Genomic DNA, 18,480 nt, shown 5'->3' with positions numbered 1-18,480 from the left:
GAGAAGAGCATGTTTGTGTGTATGTGTGTGAGTGTGTGTGTGTGTATGTATGTGTGTGTGTGTGTGCGCGCGCGTAGCACTACCATTTGAGCTACAGCTCAATTTCTCTCCCTCCCTCTCCCCCCCACCCCCCGATTAATTGGAGATTTAAGAGTCTCATGGACTTGTTCGGGGTGGTTTTGAACTTTGATCATCAGACATTAGCCTTCTGAGTAGATAGGACGGTAGGCATCAGGCACCAGTGCCCAGCTTGGCTCAGCTTTGTTTTACTCAGATTAGTGCTCTACTATTTGAGCCATACCCTTAGGAAAGCTTTTTGCCAATTAATTGTAGAATCTCATGGGATTTTATAGCTAGGATTATAGGCATGAGCACTGTTATTTTCTTGCTAACTTCACCAAACCTTCTTGACCTCAAGAGTCTTACTACTGATGTGGTTTTTCCAGTACAGTTTATTAGATTTACCCTGGAAAAAGCCAGACAAGATCAGGAAGCACAAATCCCAAGCTAACCAGCCCAACAGGTTATTCTTCCAAAGTTATCCTTCATACCTTTGAAACAAAGCCAGAGTAAGTCTTTATCCTTTTTTATCTTTCAGTATTAGGATTTGAAATCAGAGTTCTTACTTGCTAGGCAGATGCTCTACTGCTGAGCCATGATTTAAGCCCTGCTTTTTGCTGGTTATTTGTGAGATAAGGGCTTTGTTTCTTGCCCAAGTCCATACCTGAACAGCAGTGCACCTGCCTGGGTTGGCCTTGAACTTTGATTCTCCTGTTCTCAGCTATGATTGCAGACATGAACTACCAATACCAAGCTCAGAACCAGTCTTTTGTCTTTCTCTGCTCAGCTCTATCCATCTCAGTGTTATTTCTATTTTATTATTTCTTGTGAGACCTCTGCCAGTAGCTCCTGGCTCAATATCTCAGTAGTGGCTGGCAATAGTTTCTAAGTGGGATTCACTGCTTATCTCCAAAGCCAACCTGGAGAACAGAAAAGTCTTCTTAGGTTTTATTTTCCTGATGTCATTCTGAAGAGATTTCCTGATGGAGATGAGATGCAATAAGATTTCCAGTCAAAACAAATCCAAAGAGACTGATTGAAATGAAGACCCTTGAGGCCTAATTCCACTTAGACGCCTCTGAATCTCAGCATTCCAAGATAATAACAGGTAATCCAGCCCACAGGCTGTGGTTTCAGTCACTCTCAAATTTCAGGCACAGGCTAACACCAGGCTCTGCTCTGAACTTACAGCACAGTTAGAGAGACAGATATACAAAGATTCATTCCATGAATTCTTGCTGGATGTCTCTTTGCCCCACAGAACACTACAGTGGTTGGGTACTGTGAACCAGAGCAGGGTGTAGCCATCTTGGATTTAGATTTGGGAGAGACAATCAACAAGAACACGAAGAGATAGGTACAAAAGTAAAAGGGGTAAGAAAAATCTAAACTTCTGACAACAAGAGTAGATTAAGGGAGGCAGAAACTTCTAAAGAAGCACATGAAGCTGGGTCAAGATGGCTCATGCCTATAATCTCAGCTACTCAGGCGAGATCTGAGATCTGAGCATCTTGGCTCAAGTCCAGAATGAGTAGGAAAGTCAGTTAAGATTTTTATCTCTAATTTCATCTCCAATTAATCTCCATACGAAACTGGAAGTAGAGCTGTGGCTCAAGTGGAAAACCAAAAAAAAAAAAAAAAAAAAAAAAAGCTCAGAGATAGCACCCAGGCCCCGAGTTCAAATCCCAAGTCACACACACACACACACACACACACACACACACACACACACACACAAACGCACAAACAAAGACAGGGAGTGAGTATGATATATACAAGCTTATATATTTTTGACTAGATGGACATGAGGATGGGGAGATGATCTATATTAACCAAGAGACAGAGACAGGCATGAACGAGGCATGTGCAGTGCTACTTGCAGCAAGTGTCTGTGTGCAGAGCAGAGCATGTTCCCCAGACCTGAATAGATGCGAAGTAGACAAAAGTGCCACCGGCAAATGACATGGGAAATAGTTGAGGCACAATTTTTGTGCCTCAGCCTCCTGAGTAAAGAGGTCACAGCCCTCTACCACAGTGGCCAGCTAAAGTGCTTGTATTAAAGATGGTACCAAGGAACATTGGGGTCCAGCCAGGATCCAGCAGGCAGTTTGCTTACAACACCCCAGTATCAAGCCAAGAATCCCAGTTCTCTATGAGGAGTTAATAATTGGCAAGACAAGTCACAAACTCCTAAAGAAAATCTAGCACTCCTATCCTAGAGTCTTCCATCTACAAAATGCGAACAGTGTCACTACTGCAGGTTACCTTCAGAATGATAAGGAGAAAAATTAAATGTTCAATAAATGTGCAATAATTGTGGCCTATTGTTTTCAAAGAGTTTGTTTTGTTTCGTTTTTGTGCTAGTGCTCAGGCTTGAAATCAGCGCTTTATATTTTCACAGCTGGTGCCTTACCACCTATGCAATGTCTCTACTTCTTGCTTTCTCCAGATTAATTGGAAATAAGAAGCTCAAGGACCTTTCTACTCAGACTGTTTTTGAACCTCAATCCCCAGATCTCAGCCTCCTAATTAGCTAGGATTACATGATTGAGCCACCAGTGCCTACTTTATAAAAGATCTTAAAAAAAAAAAAACTACGAGGGGGGAAAAAGACAAAACTAAGAGGGGAAGACACTTCAATTACATTTATGCTCTATTACAAAAACAGCCATGCCTAGGAGATTGTAAAAGAGAAATCAGATTGAGTGTCTTTATTCCTCTCCCCTAGAGTTTTTTTCCATGTTTAAAATTTGGAGAAAGAGAAATCTAGTCCCTTTGACATATCACAAGTATTCAAGAATACCAAGGGAGAAATGTGGAATGTGGTTTATAAACCTCTGTAATCCCAGAGAATTACGAGGAGTTTCAAAACATGTCCAGAATTTCCAAGTGGGTCTTTTGAAATATGGCTCAAGGGCTCCCTAGCCTCTCCATGGCAGGCATTAGCCCTAAGAATCAGATAGCTTTAACAAAATAGTGATTGGAGACAGAGATGAAGGACAGAAACAGCAATTACTACCAGTGTCTTCCTAAGAGAGAAGTAAGGGTGAGTCACTGTTGGGTGGAAGAAAGCTAAAAGGGTCCTGGATAGTAGGAAATACTATGTCAAAAGTAAAAGAAAGCCAGATAGATTTCTTTTTGTTTGTTTTTTGTTCTTTTCCTTTTTCCCATCTCCCTAGAACTGCACTGCCATGAACTAAAAAGGCCAGGGCCAATACATGCAGTTTTGCATCAAGGGCTTTTGCAAACATTAGTGTATTTTGCCAGGACTCTGAGTGTTGCCTCATGGGGGCTCTTCAGAGTACCTCCCCCTGTACATCACTTCTAGGGTAGGAGTGGCGGGTGGAAAGCAAAAGAAAACTGCAATGAAGTAGAGGTGATCACAGCAAGGGCCAACTGACCTGGGAAACTGACCCAAATACACCATAAGCCAGCATGGGGAGGGAGCTGGCCAGCGGCCATAGCCCTGACATGGCAGAAACCCATATCTAGAGTCATCTTCATCCCTCCCCTCGGGCTCCACCAGCCACCATTACCTACTTCAGCTTACTGGAAGGAGACAGAGGTGGCAGGGGCCAGGTGGAAAGGAAGAAAGTTTGCTGAGAGCAAGATCCTTTATCCTTTATTTTAATTATGGGGTTTTAACACTGAGAAAGGGAGCATCTGTGGTTTGTAAACATGAGTCATGTCTTCTCACCCCCCACCCCCACCCCAGCAAGCTGTGTGGAAGAGGGCAGAGAGCAAGGCAGAGGCCTTTAGGCAGCCTAGCCTTTCATCTCCCTGCATATCTCTCCAGACTCTGGGAACCCGAGCTCACATGCCCCGCCCCAGCTCACAATGTACATGGCCTCTTGGGCATTCTGGACTTGAAGGAAAGTCTGGTTTACCAGGTCAGATCAGAAAGGGTCCATGGCTCCGGGTGAGCCTCAGCACTGCCAGCTGACAGCAGCACAGTTCTGTCTGTGCCCTGGAGAGTAGGACCCCACACCTTGACCCGCTCCCCCACCTTCCAACTCCTCTTTCCCTTCCATCAGGTACCTTTGCCTTCCCATCACCAGTCAGTCACCAGCCATTCAGCACTCTGGGAGGATTTCTGGGCATCTTCTGGTTCCCCCAGTTCTTTTCTGATACATAAATTCTCCCTTTCATATCTTTCCACCAAGTATAAATGAGTTTCCTGCTCTGTGGTGGTTTTAGTGACTAGGGAGAAGACAATGGAGGGATCGACAATGTCAGGTGCTGCAGGGGACACACACAGTGTCAGGAGAGACTTGAGGGGATCCCCTTGGTTGGGAGTGTGAAGAGTCTGCAGCAGCTGGGGTTGGAGCAGGAATATGGGAGGAGGTGAAGAGCTGGGACTGGAGGAGGTGAAGAGCTGGGACTGGCGTTCCAGGCAAAGAGAAGAGCAGGCAAAACCAGATGTGGGGAAGGGGAGGCCAGGAGATCTCTTCAGACTCTTCAGGGGGTGAGGTGGACACAAAGAGGGGAGGTGAGAAGAAATACAATGTAGTTTTATGCTGATACTTTCAAAACTATAGTGGAATCTTAGGTGGGGACAGAGTGGTTCAAGGAACCCAAATTTAAGGTTGGGGAGAACATAACTTGTTTCCTTTATCTTTCCCTTTCTTCCTCCATGCCTTCCTGCCTTCCTGTCTTCTTGCCTTCCTGCTTTCCTTCTAATACCAGGGCTTAAATTCATGGCTTCCCACTTGCTACACTTCCTCACTGGTGCTCTACCACTTGAGCCATGCCTCCAGCCAAGGGTTTTTTTTTTCTGATTAATTAGTGATGGAATCTTATAGAATTTTCTGCCTGGGCTAACTTTGAACCACAATCCTTAGATCTCAGCCTCCTGAGTAGGTAGGCTTTTAGATATAAATCACTGGCAGTCATAGCTAGGACTTGGTTTTCTTTTCTCCCAAGAAACTCAGTGGATTTAGGTAAAGGCTGTTCTGGCAGTTTACGCAGAAAAGACTGGAATGAGGAGAGAAGGAAAGGCAAGGCTCCAAAGAACATTCTCATCAGACACTAAGAATCACGTCATAAGTAAGAAGCAGGGGAGACAGCAGGGGAACACTGACGTTTATGAACTCAGTAACTCACATGGACCAGACGTCAATTTTGGGGCCATATTTCTTCCTGGCCAGAAGTTCAGGTGCAGCATAGGCAGGACTCCCACACTGGGTACTGAAGGGATCCGAATAACCCAGAATCCCTGCACAGTTGCTCAAACCAAAGTCTGAAAGTGAAGAGGACAAAATCATCTCAGAATTAGAAAACATTGCTGAAACAAGAATTGGGGGGGTGGAAGTAGAGGGGAGGGGGAGGGCAGACAGCAGGAAACATTCTCTCAAGCTAACACATAATTTAACATCCCAGAGGGAAGTCAACAGCTGCAAGCCATAACCTCTGGATCTCAGTCTCCAAACAAAAGCAGGTCAGGTGGTGATTTTAACTGGAACATTTTTTACATCAGGCCTCCCTGTAAAAACCTAGCTTAAGTGTCTGCTGAACCGAAACATATTTCCATCAAGTCTTGTAAATGAGTCATTCAGGGAGAGAAAGGCCTTGGCTTTCTAGGGCTGACTGAGGAAGGAAGAAGGAACTCACAGGGGAGCTGGGAGGGGAGTCTACCTGTCTTCTGGTTTCCCAGTGGCCAAGGAAATCTGGAAAACTGGTATATATTTATACGAAGATATAGACATAGATACATAGTTTTTTTCAGGCTGGTTCTTTCCATCAGTGACTTCAGTAACATGCAATTCAGCCACTCATAACAGACCTCATTTTAATGTTTCATTTCATAATTCTTTTAGAAGAAACATCTCCCAAATTTGTGAGGCACACAGTATGATTTGAAAAAGGGGAAAAATATGAATCACAATTTAAACAGCCCTGCACCTTATGTCTGGAGAAAAAAAAAATGCCAGGAGGATGGTTGATGCCAATTAGACTGAGTGATGGCGCTTTGCTTTATTCTTGGCAGATGAATAAAAGAGAAGCTCCATCCATCTCCTGCTACTCTGGGTCTCATGTCTTTTGTGCTATGCTACTTTTGATCTTAAAGATACTGCAACTGATGGGAACTGAAGGGCTGTTGCTGTTATTAGAGTGCTTTGCTGCTATCTTGCCTGGATCTTTGTTGATCTCAGAATTAAGATCACAGGTCACGCTTTGAAGCCCGGTATAAATATTGTGGTCCTACCCCCCAGCGAGAAGACACCCAGACTGCCTGGCTCTTGCAGTCAGACTGGCTCCTTAGTCCCCCTATACTAGTCACGTCTCATTACTGCATTTCTCTCCTCTTGGCATGTCTCTACCTGTAAAGGGCTTGACAGGTAATGAAAAGTATAGGGAAGCTCAGGGAAGGAGCAGTGAGGAGCACTGGAAGGGAGCTGGGGGCGGGCGGTGCCAGGGGCCACTGAGGTCCACTATGGAGCAATCAGACACCATGAGGAAATTTCCCAACACTCGGTGTGTGAAACTGCGTAACAACAGCTATAACAGAACTCCATTTGGGCAGAGCTCCAAAACTAAGGCTTGGAAAAATCACTAAACTCTGCAGCACAGTCTTGTAAGACTGTGCACTGTAAGCCCTATACAACAGAGCTTGGCCAACTCACCAACCAGGAATGCTACATGTTTGAACACTGAACTCTTGTTTTGTTGTGATTTCATTTTTTTTTACCTCCTTTGTATTCACTCCTCCTGTCTTTCTTTGCTCCCTTCCTCTTCCCTGCCCTAACCCCAAGTCTCCACTTCCTTTCCCATGCCCTACACAGAAAAGCCCTTTGGGGGCCACAGAGGGTCTCTGTGTCCCATTTTAGGAGATATATTAAAAATAACTTGAGAGACTCTGTTCTCAGACCCGAGTATCCTGGACTGCAATATTACTGACAAGAAGGAGGTTTTTTGTTTTTGTTTTTGTTTTGCCAGTCCTGGGCTTCAGCTCAGGGCCTGAGACTGTCCTTGGACTTTCTCAAGGCCAGAGCTCAACCACTTGAGCTTCAACACCACTTCAGGCTTTTTCCTATGTATGTGGTACGGGGGAATTGAATCCGGGTCTTTGTGCATGCTAGGCAAGCAAGTCTACCACTAGGTCAAACTCCCAGCCCAAGAAGGTATTTTTATAATAAGAAAAAATCATCTTTTTAACATGTGAGGATTGCTTCCATAGTGCCTACCAGGGAAAAATCTGAAAGACAGCACTGTAGGGTAAAGACGCAGTGTTCGGTGGTGACATTTTAAGGAAAGCTTCCTGAATAGTCAAGTTAAAGGCCCATCTCCTAGAAGTCCCAGAAATCATGTATCTAGATTTCTGAGGTTAAAGCAAATGGTTCCATTTCTAATGTCAGCAGGGGTGAGCAATAACAAAAGTATGGCCTTCTTTCTTCCCTTTCATCGTGCTCATGATCTAGTCTATCCAGACAAGCAGGAAAGGGAGAGATAAGAGGCCAGATGACCCTCCATTGTCCCTGGAAAACCTGGCCTTAAACACATACCTAAGAGGATAAATTATCAAGGATTTCGAGGATAGAATTGCATGGGAAGTGACTAGGGATAATCTGGCCAAAAGAACTTGATTAAAAATACACTGTAGAGAAATAGCCAGCCTGTTTCACATTCGTAATTGTAATTATTATAGTTTTACACATCTGCCTGTAATTAGAATCATAAAACCAGAGAGAAATTTGCCTTCCAGAAATGTCACATAGGTCTGCATCAATTAGACTTAGTAAACACATAAGCTCATTACTGCTCCATTTTTTTCAGAGAGCTGGAAAATGAATCTTAAAAGAATGCCTAAGTATATGCTATTAGCATAAAGCTGTCCTAAGTTGTGGCTTTTCCATTTTAAGATTACATTAAATTTACCAAACATTAAATTGCAGCCCCCTCTTCTTTTTGGGAAAAAAAAAACCTGATTAAATCAAAACTTATACCTGGTAATTCTAGTTAATTTGAAACATGGCTTAAGTAAATTTATTCAAAGTGAATTCTTTCAAAGAAATACAAACTATTATGAGGAAATGATAATAGCTATAATCACCTCTGGAAAACAATTAGGTAATCCTTTGAAGATAGTGAGGTTCAAAGAGTTTTTAACTTATAGAAAGCCACAGTGGAGAACTTTGATCCACAGGGCCCAACCCGGAGGCAAAAAAGCCTGCAAGACACTGGGCTTTCCTCCCTGGAAATGGAGGGAATGTGAATTCTGCCAAGAAAATGTAATTTCCAGATGCCTTCTGTGATGTGTCTTTCATTTGTAAATATAAGTTAGGGCTTGTTAACTTTCTCTGGTCATGAGGTGGGGAGCTAAAGAGAGAGTTCTGAGGAAATTCAATGAGCAGAGCCTCCTTTTTGGCAGTTTAGTATCACTTCTGATACTTGGTCAATTTCAGTGACTGTACTTTATTGTGTCCTGTTCAATTTAAGTTTGGCCTAAAGCTTTCAATTTATACATTTTAAGTTTAATCTTAAAGATTCTCCATGCATAGTAGACCGTAACCTAACTTGTTATATAAAGAAATAGTAACTTACTCTTGTTAACAAGTACCAGCCAATCACAAGTGGCCATTCAAATTTCGAAAGGATATTCTGAGTTGCAACCAATCAGATTCTTTGCATCTTATTTCCATTTTCCGGATGTCATTGCCTTTTTGCTAGCTCTCAACGCAACCTGCCCTGACCCACATTCTGAACCATTTTGAGTCAGGACTACTGTCTACTTCTAGAATCACACATGAAGCCAATTTAAGATCTGAACATTTGATTTGTTCTTTTTAAGTTCATCTTTTAACAATCCTAGTGACCTACAATGCCATACTTTTTTATACACAAATGCAGCACTGGCCGGCTTAGCTGAGAGAACTCTGAGGACCTTGATTCTGGCCCCCAAAAAACAACCCTCAGACTTTCTAAGATGGAAACTATAGGTGCTCATTTAAGTATGCAATTCCTTCATATTATTTGTCTAAGTCTCTTCCAAGAGATTTTATCTGTGAGCTCTCTATAAACACATCTGGTTTTTACACTGAATCTTCAGAGCAAATGTCTGCTCAATGAGACGGTGTGTGTTCTTCAACCTCGCTAATTCCACAGGATAGGTTTTTAAGTGATCATCTAGGGCTACCACAGTAGAGAGCCAGCCCACAGGCAGAAAGTGAGACAGAAGGAAAAACATGGTGCGGGCAATGCTCCTTTGCCATATGGAAACTACCCACAAGTGGATGGATGGCTCTTCACTTGACTCATCAACCTTGTCTGTATGATGGAGTACATTATTCTAACTTTGACTATAATGTAAATCCATCCTTTAGGAAGCCTGTTCCCTCAAAACCTCTGCTGTTAGGAGAAATCTGTCATTGTCACCTTCACATGTTCCAAAGACAAATTACAGGTCAGTCCACTAGAAAAAAAAATCTTAAAAATCTAAAAAAAATACAATAAAAGGTCTCCATTCCTCCATTCTTTATCACCCAACAGGAAGCTTGTTTGTAAAAAGCAAAGATCTCAGAAAGAACCAGGAAAGTATCTTTCAAGGCAGCCCAGCAAGACTCATTTCATTGTTTCTGTACTTGGCCCTCAGGACGACTGAAATGCAATAGTAAAACCATCTAACAAAAAAGAAAATCTCCAAATGGCCAAAGAATCTGCTAAGAATAGATTCTATAAAATGCTTCTGGGAGTGAAAATTGGTTTCTTCTTACTTGTTAATCATCTATAATGGGAAAAATTCATCAACATCAATCAATGGGGCTTCATCATTCAAACAAGAGAGCTAGAGTCCCTGCAGTCTCCATTCTGTTGACTGTCAGGTCTCCTGCATGGCTCTTCACTGTCACTCCAAGGTATACAAAAAGTCACCTGATAGAAAATCTTTTCAAAACCACTGAGGTGGAAGAAAATACTTGCATTTGAGGTGGAAGTGGGGAGGGAGAAGAAAAGAGAGGAAGGAAAAGAACAGTGTTGTCTAATATCTCCATGTGAAAATTATGGCTAGAACCAGCTCTATGAAACAAACAACACTTTCCTGCTTCTTGAGAATAAGCCATGAAGTGGAACCTGAGTGAAACAATGAAGACTAAGTTTCCAATTGTTTCAGATTCTCATTATCCTCAAGGGCACTCTGCACAGCCACCACTGAACCAGGGGACCTACACACAGATTATATTTAAAAAGAGGTCAGTTTTATTCCTCCTTATTTGGGGGCATTCTTAGATTCTTGGAGAAGTGGAGTATAACATATAAGGCTATGGAAAGCATTTCTGAGCCATGCTTTCTTTCATTACTTTTAAGATACTTTTCTTATTAAATTGAATTTTAAAATAAACTAAAAAACCCACATTATCTGAACATAAGAAGAGGCTAGATAACCCAAAATAACAGGTAACCAACAACTGTTTGATATGGGGCTAAGAAATATTTTTTACAATCAATGTTACCCAAGTGCCTTTGCACATTCCAGGTACAGAGTTGAGAACAATAAATCTAGACTACAGAATACTTCTTTTGGATTCTGGAAATAAAGTATATATGTGTGCTAAAGAATGTATTTGTTATCAAAGCCATCTATAAGCATGACTATAAACTCTGTCATCTTAATTTGTATTATCTTCTTAATTATGCTTAAATTATTATTTAAATAAACTGCTAAATTCTATTAGAATTAATTTTTGTTTTCAAAACTATCACTCGCTCTAAGAAGATAATCAAGATGTCATATTGGGGGGTTGTTGGGTAGAGATAATTTTCAAAGGTGAGAATGGATAACATAACACTTAAAAGATAATCTTGCTTAAAAAAATCATACCAATCAGCTTGATATTATTGTCTTCATCTAGTAGCAAATTTTCTATCTTCAAGTCTCTGAAATAAACAAAACCATACAATATTTCAGATAAGCATTGGAAACCGTGAATGACATTGTGCTTCGGAAGGGGAAGGAACTATTTTAGGGACACTGGCCACCCACCCAGAAAGCTTTCTACCCCAACTGACTCAATCCCTAAGCCAATATTTGTAAGATACAATATAATCAGTTCATCACTTGCCACCCACTATGAAAGCTAAAGGTGGAACACAAAGCTGGGCTCACTCCTGTAATCATTGCTTCTCAGGAGGCTGAGATCTAAGGATCACAATTCAAAGCTAGCCAGGGCAGGAAAGTCTGATACTATCATCTCCAACTTACCATCAAAAGCCAGAAGAGAAAAAGCAGAGAAGGAAAAAGAAATCATGAGAAATGACCTTCAGTACAATCAAAACTAGAAGGTGGAAGTTAAAAATACAACCTGGATGAGGAGAAGGCAGAACACACCATCACCCATGCACTGCCCCAACAGTCAGAGAGATACCAACATGGCCACAACTCTAATGTGAGGAGCAAGATCAGCCAGTCACAAACAGATCTGGTGAAGGAGTTTAAAAAAGAAGAAGGAGAAGGAAGAGGTCGAGGAGCAGGAGGAAGAGGAAGTGGAGGAGGAGGAGGAGGAGGAAGAGGGGGAGAGAAAGAGGGAAGGAAGGGAGGGAGGGAGAGGGGAGAGAAGGAAAGAAGGGCCGGGAGTGTGGACTCGTGCTAGTGTGCTTGCCTAGCACGCATGGAGCATGTGGGTTTGACTACCTAGTATCACATATACAGAAAAAGCCAGAAGTGGTGCTATGGCTCAAGTGGTAGAGCACTAGCCTTGAGAAAGCTCAAAGACAGTGCCCAGACCCTGAGTTCAAGCCCCAGAACTGGAAAAAAAAAAAAGGGGGGGGGGAAAGCTGATAAAGCTGATTCATCTGTCCCACCATGCCTGAAGCCTTAATATCATGACAACTTGACAAGTGAAAATATAATAATATAATATTATAAACAAATTTTATCATGGATTGAATAATGGATTTCAGAGATACCAGAGTCCAAATCCTTGGTGCTAATCTGATGTGGTCAATGAAAACTGAGTTTGCAAGGGAAGAGAGCTGATCAGACAAAGGGTGATGTCATTCATTCGAATTCTCAACACTGTAATTCTACATATCTAGTGAAGAACAGTGAATCTAGACAACTAAAGAGACCCATTTTAGATTTTTGGAAGCAAAGTGTATATTTGTACAAAAGTAGGAAAACAATGTATTTTTCATCAAAGCTATCTGTATCAACAATTATACCCTCTGTTGTTTTAAGTGATAGCCTATGGATTCAGACATATCGTCAATATTAACTATATATGACTATTTTTTTCATACACATGAAAAACAACACACTCTATTATTTTAGAAACAGTCCATTCTTGGTAGCCTTTATTTTTCGAGAACTGGGATTTGAACTTTGTGCCTAGTGCTAGCCTGGAAGCTTTTGTATCACTTAAGTCACCTATACACCTAATCTTTCGTATTTCCATCATTTTTCAAACAGACTCTCACTTTCTGCCCAGAATGGCTTAGCCCATCCTCCTCTTATTTTCACTTCCTATGATAGTGGAATGACAAGGGTGTGCCATCACATTCAGCTTTTTATTGGTTGAGATGAGGTCTCTCTATCAACTCTTTTGTCCACGGTGGTGTGGAATTTCAATCTTCCCAATCTAACCTCCAAAGTAGCTAGGATTATAGATGCGAGCTACTGTGCCAGGCTTGGATCCAGAGTTTATCTTCTACATATGAACAAAGAATTAAGATATATATATATATACATATATATTCTCTTTTATCTCTACTGTAAGAAACTGAATAGCATAATTATAATACAACAGAAATGTCAGCTGATATACTACATCAATGTCTAGAAACAAAAGGAAAGCATGGCAAGGGTTGTCTCTGGCATACAGAAGAGCAATGTCTCATTTAACATGGACAGTTCCTTAAAGCTCAGCCCGGAACTGTCAGCTTATCCCAGAATTTTGTATTTAGTCTTCATTTTAAATATTGGCAATAAATTCACATTTAAAATGCTAATGCTAGGCAGGCCAACCTTACAAACAAGATAGAGTCTGCCAACTACCAATTTTCAACCTCAGTGTAGGTTGAAGCCAAAGCTGTGAAAAGTCAAGACTGCCCAAGAGGAAGTTAAAAGAATGGGAGAAAAAAGAGCAGGGCATAAAGGCTGCGGGGAGCATGCGTTACAGGGAGCACAGCCTTTCACAGCAGGCAGAGAAGGAACAGGAGGAAAGCAGCAGTTCAGCCAAGAAGGCTGTTGTTATAGGGACAATCAAGGGAGAGATTTCAATTCAGGAAGAAAAATCAAGCCGTCAAATGGAGAGAAAAGGTAATATCTATGGTGCTGAACAGATTCAAAACTGGAAGACTGAGCCAGACACCAGCAGCTCATGGCTGTAATCCTAGCTTTGCAAGAGGCCAAGATCTGAAGATCACAGTTCAAAGCCAGCCCAAGAAGAAAAGTCCCCATGAGACTCGTATCTCCAATTAACTACTCAAAAACCAGAAGTGGAGTTATGGCTCAAAGTGGTAGAATGCTAACCTTGAGCAAAAGAACTCAGGGGCAATGCCCAGGCCCTGAGTTCACGCCCCAGGACAAGCCAAGAAAAAAAAGAAGAATGCTGCCAGTGCCAGGACTAAACACCTAGATGAGAAGAAAAACTTCCTCCATGAATGGGAAAAGTTGTATACATTCACTTCTGTTCAAATGAAACACGAATACTGGGTGACTGGACAAGATGGCAGAAGAGTAGCTTTTTCTGTCAGACTATGAATAAGATGAGTCTGAAAAACAAACAAACCTCAGTCCTGGGATTTGGAGTCCTGGCTCCCCAATGTGACAGGTCAATTTCATGCAAGAAAACTTTTCACTCCCCATAGCTTGGAGTGAGGTGACATGTTGAGGAGGGTCTCCTGCTTAAGATGACATACTTGGAGAACAAGTCAATACTATTTACAAGCAACCTGTGGCCAAGCAGGCTTTGAGACCCAGCCACAGCTGGAAGCTTAATCGGTGATCAGGGAGAAATTAAACACCTTGCTAAGGTCCAAGTGTCCGACTATCACCAACACTCAGAAGTCTTTACGTAGGCTTTGCCATCAGCAACCCCACCCTTTCCAGTAAGAGAAGATTCATTGCTGAAAGCCCATTTCAGAAAACAGGGCCTCTAGCCTCTGTTGGTTTACAGCTCAGATCAGAGTGATCTATTTATAAGAGCAGCCTGCAACTAGGCAGAATGTGGGATTGAGCCATAACTAGGGGTCTTAGAGATCAGAAAAAAATCAGTTATCAGGAATTTCTGGGTCACCAAGCTACAGTGTTCAGGTAAGAGACTGTTATACTGGAGGCCAACACTGACAGGGAGAAGCCTTGACTCAGGTAAACTAAGGGCTCTTGGAGAAAGCTAGGGAAGCAGTGAAAGTAGGATCAGTGGAAGCAGCCAGTGGGAGTAGTTTCACTGCCTGAAGGGCAAGTCAGAAAACAAGGCACTGGCCTCCACCAAGAGCTCAGATAGTAGGAGGTACAAGAACGATCATTAGCTCATTAGTAGCCTAAAGGCAGGTAGGCCCAGACACTAGTTCACATCTGGAGGCTTGGATAGCAAGGAACAATCAGGAGACAGTCAGGAGAAAATGCTACAGGGAGAGAAGGAAGGACACAGGCAAGCTGGGAGTTCAAAGCAGCAACTCAGAGCCTGGAGGAGGTCAGTGACCCCATTCTCCCAGGAGAGAGCAAGGCCTAATGTCTGGGAATCACTACAAAAACAGCACCAACCCTGTGGCTAGCACACTTCTCAGCATCCAGGAGCTATCTGGTGGGTTTGGAAGTTTGATGCCAGGTGGGGATGAGAGCTCCATGTACAGGACCCAGGACCCACATGGTACCCAGTCCTCACTCAGCCTTCCCAAAGGGCAACAAACCGCTGAACAGCGTCTGAGAGAACGAAGGCCTGCAGGCATAGCAGTTGAGTCTCTTTGCTCTCTAACACCAGAAAAGAACTCAGTTCTGCAGTTCCCTGCCCCTCCTCCTCCCCCCATGTTCTCTTCAGGGTGCAAAACCAAGAGACTCATGTAACATGCAGGGATTTGGTCCATAGACTAAATACCACTATGCAGCCATCAAAGGCTTCCGGTACACAAATAAGGGAAAGCTTCTATGATGGAAGCAGGCCAGAAGTGGAAACTGACTCTTGACCAGCCCTGCCTTCAAACCACAAATAAAACAACCCGAACACAGATATAAGAGACCCTAGCTAGTTCTACTCTAGCTGAGCGGTACTTAAGACCAGGCTACATACCTTGTGTACATGGGCCACAGTTTGGTTACTGAGATATCCCCAGTCCAGTATAAACAGATTATACTACAACATTCCCATTACACAGTCCTGTCTGAGTGTTATAAACACTCCGACTGCAAGATCATGGGTAATATAAAACATATAGCCAATAATTTAGCTCTAGATGCATAAATCTCTACTCAGAAATATTAGGAAGCAAGACAATATGACATCTCCAGAGGTAAAGAACCTCACAGTCACAGAAGTTAATGGAGAAGAAAGCCCACAGAATTCAAAACCATAAGTATAATAATGATCAATGAAATAAAAGAGGCATATATAAAAAGCTAAATGAAAGAGAGCTGAGGATTGCTGTTCAAAGCCATCCCAGAAAAGTACAGTCTGTGAGACTCTTACCTCTGACTAACCATCAGAAAACTGGAAGTGGAACTGTGTGGTTCAGTTGTAGAGCACTAGCCTCGAGCAAAAGAGCTTAGAGACAGGGCCCAGGCCCTGAGTAACAACCCTGGGAGGGGTGGGGAGAGTAGCTAAAAGGATTTCAAGAGGATACAAATAAACTGAAAGAGCTCAAAAAGAAAACAAATAAGCATGTGAACAAAGAAAACAATACAGGCTATGAAAAATGAATTTAATAAAGATTCAAAATCCCTGAAAAAATATAAAATTGAGATTCTGGAACTAGAAAGCTCAGTAAGTCAAATTAAAAAACAAACAAAAAAAAAAAAACAAAACTCTGTGGAAAGTGCCTGCAATAAAGTAGATCAGTTTGAAGACAAAAATATCACGGCTTAAAGACAAGGTAGATGTATTAGAGTATCAGGAGGCTAAGATCTGAAAATCATGATTAGAAGCCAGCCCACGCTAAAAAGTCTAGTAGACTCTTTATTTCTAATTAGCTACCAAAAAGGGCAGAGGCAAAGCTTTGTCTCAAGTGGTAGAGCAGTAGTATAAAGCAAAAATCTCATGGATAGTACCTAGCAGGACAGCACCCAAAAAAAGAGAAAAAAATGATGATGATGACAATGACGAAGATGATAAACAGTAATGGAAATGTGACATGAACATAGAAGCACTATCTAGGAGGGGTTATCAGCTGTGAGGGAGCGGAGAAGGAAGACATGACATATACACACGAATGTATGAAAGGATGGAATGATGGTGGGGGAGTAGATTTGTTTAGTGTACAATACATGTACGGAAATATCAACAATGAAACACTCCCATATTACAAATGTATGTGAACTCAAAATAAAACAGAATAAAAGACAAAGCTCATTGTTGGCATGTTGCAACTATCATAATGAAACCCCTAAACAATCAATTATGCTAGTTAAAATGTCTTAGAAATAATACATAGTATACCTCAAAACCAGTGGCCTTTAAAACATATCACATATATCCTAATACAAGATGACTATGCCTCTTTTTTTTCTAATTTGTCCCTTAAGGAAGAGATTTTGGAAAACACAGATACAAAATGTCAAGAATGCAAGAGAATTATCATATGACTGTTCTTAGTATTTAGCAATGAAGCCCTACCATCATATTTAAGACTGAATCCTAAAATATTAGCATCATTAACTTTAGAAACAGTGTTTCAGTACTCCCCCCCCCCCCCATCACATTTCCTGAAACAATGATTCCAATTTGTCAAGGAGAATAAGCAAAATAACCATTGTACAATGTATCCTTTTTCCCTTGACTACTTGATTATAGCAAGATACTTAGAGGGGGTAAAGATCTGGGGATGGAACCCAGGGGCTCCCACGTTCTAGACACTGAGATCCCTCTTCCGACAAGAAAGAACTCTGATTCTGCATGTAAAATACTTGCTAGAAATTCTACTCCAGACCATAAGCGCCCATTTCAAAGCTGATTCTTGGGTGATTTTTAGAATCTCGACCCACCCCCCACTCCAAGCCCAGCCTGTCAAATCAAGGTTAATATGGCTTCTCCAACTTATTTTTGTTGAAAATAAAATAACAGAAAGTAAGAGACTTGTGAAGACTTTGTAAGGTACATCTTTTCTGAAAACAATGAAGACAGACATAAGCTGACATCTATTCAAATATATACGGTAATTCCAAGACACACGCTCACACATACAAAATAATGTGCCAGAAATAGCCTAAACTGTGATTCTATGAAAACCAATTCCATAGCAGCGATACCACAGTTTGTTTCGAGTGAAATTAAGCCTTTTTTGCCTGGGAAGAATGGAAGTCACACCAAGGCACTGCGGAGAAATTTGGTTCAGAATAAATATCATGCAGAAAAACAGCATAAAGAGATGGGGTAAAAGTAGCTACCAAGAATAATCAAACTAAGCTGGCGTACTTCTGAGTTACAAAAGCCCAGAGAACAACTACAATCATTAGAACAATGATATAAATGAAAGACTAAAGTAAAAGAAAACACAAAAGGAAAAAAGAGATACCACCTGCTTTTTAAAATCAGCCAAATGCCATAAACCACGGAGGAAGTATAAAACTATCATTATTACACAAAATGGAAAAAGTAAAATCAGCTCACAAGCACTATCTTCCTATCCACTCCATCTCAAAGTATCCATCCCCAACCTCGGGGGGGAAAAATGGACAGAACAAACCTGTCTGATCTGCAGTATTTATCTGCATGCTTCCCTTTTATCCAAGATTCAAGGAGAAACCAGCCTAACTGCCAAGAAGTTCTATCATCAGTAATGACAGGTAAGCTGTACATCCTAGACTTGGTCTTTGTCTTTTGAACTGTGTCTAGGAGGAGGAAGTCTATTTTCCTTGTGGCTCCTCACAGGAAAAGGTCCTAATGTCTAACGTTTTTGTTGTTGTTGCTGTCAGTCTTGTGGTTTGAACTCTGTGCACTGTCCCTGAGCTCTTCAGCTCAAGGCTACCACTCTACCACTTCAGCCACAGAGCCACTTCTGATTTTCCAGTGATTAATTGAAGATAAGAGACTCATGGACTTTCATGCTCGTGTTGGCTTTGAACCTTAAATCCTCAGATGTCAGACTCTTGAGTAGCTAGGATTACAGGCATAAGCGACCCGCACCTGGCTCTAATGTCTAACTTTTAAAAGTCACCTTTCCCTTTGTACAGCCAGCCCTTTATGTTCACTGGGTTAGTTCATCTTCAGATTCAACCAATGCCAGACTGAAAATACTGAGCATTTGTTTGTACTGAGCATTCATATTTTTTGTAGAGTA

The 18,480-nt window shown here is 41.7% G+C and overlaps 1 protein-coding gene across 1 annotated transcript in view; it reads right to left on the bottom strand.

Moving 5' to 3' along the window:
- The window catches only part of Hunk (hormonally up-regulated Neu-associated kinase), a 97,649-nt gene that overhangs the window by 32,779 nt on the left and 46,390 nt on the right, over positions 1-18,480 (bottom strand). Inside the window, exons 3-4 of the mRNA XM_090348615.1 lie at positions 10,874-10,929; positions 5,164-5,299 (exon numbers count right to left, since the gene is read on the bottom strand). Coding sequence (XP_090204741.1) covers positions 5,164-5,299; positions 10,874-10,929 — 192 coding nt within the window. The remainder of the gene's footprint in view (positions 1-5,163; positions 5,300-10,873; positions 10,930-18,480) is intronic.

The sequence above is a fragment of the Megascapheus bottae genome, chromosome 1, assembly GCF_031878675.1.
Source record: "Megascapheus bottae isolate mThoBot1 chromosome 1, mThoBot2.hap1, whole genome shotgun sequence".
NCBI lineage: Eukaryota > Metazoa > Chordata > Mammalia > Rodentia > Geomyidae > Megascapheus > Megascapheus bottae.
The sequence above is the reverse complement of the archived record's forward strand: the minus strand, read 5'-3'. Positions and strand labels throughout refer to the sequence as shown.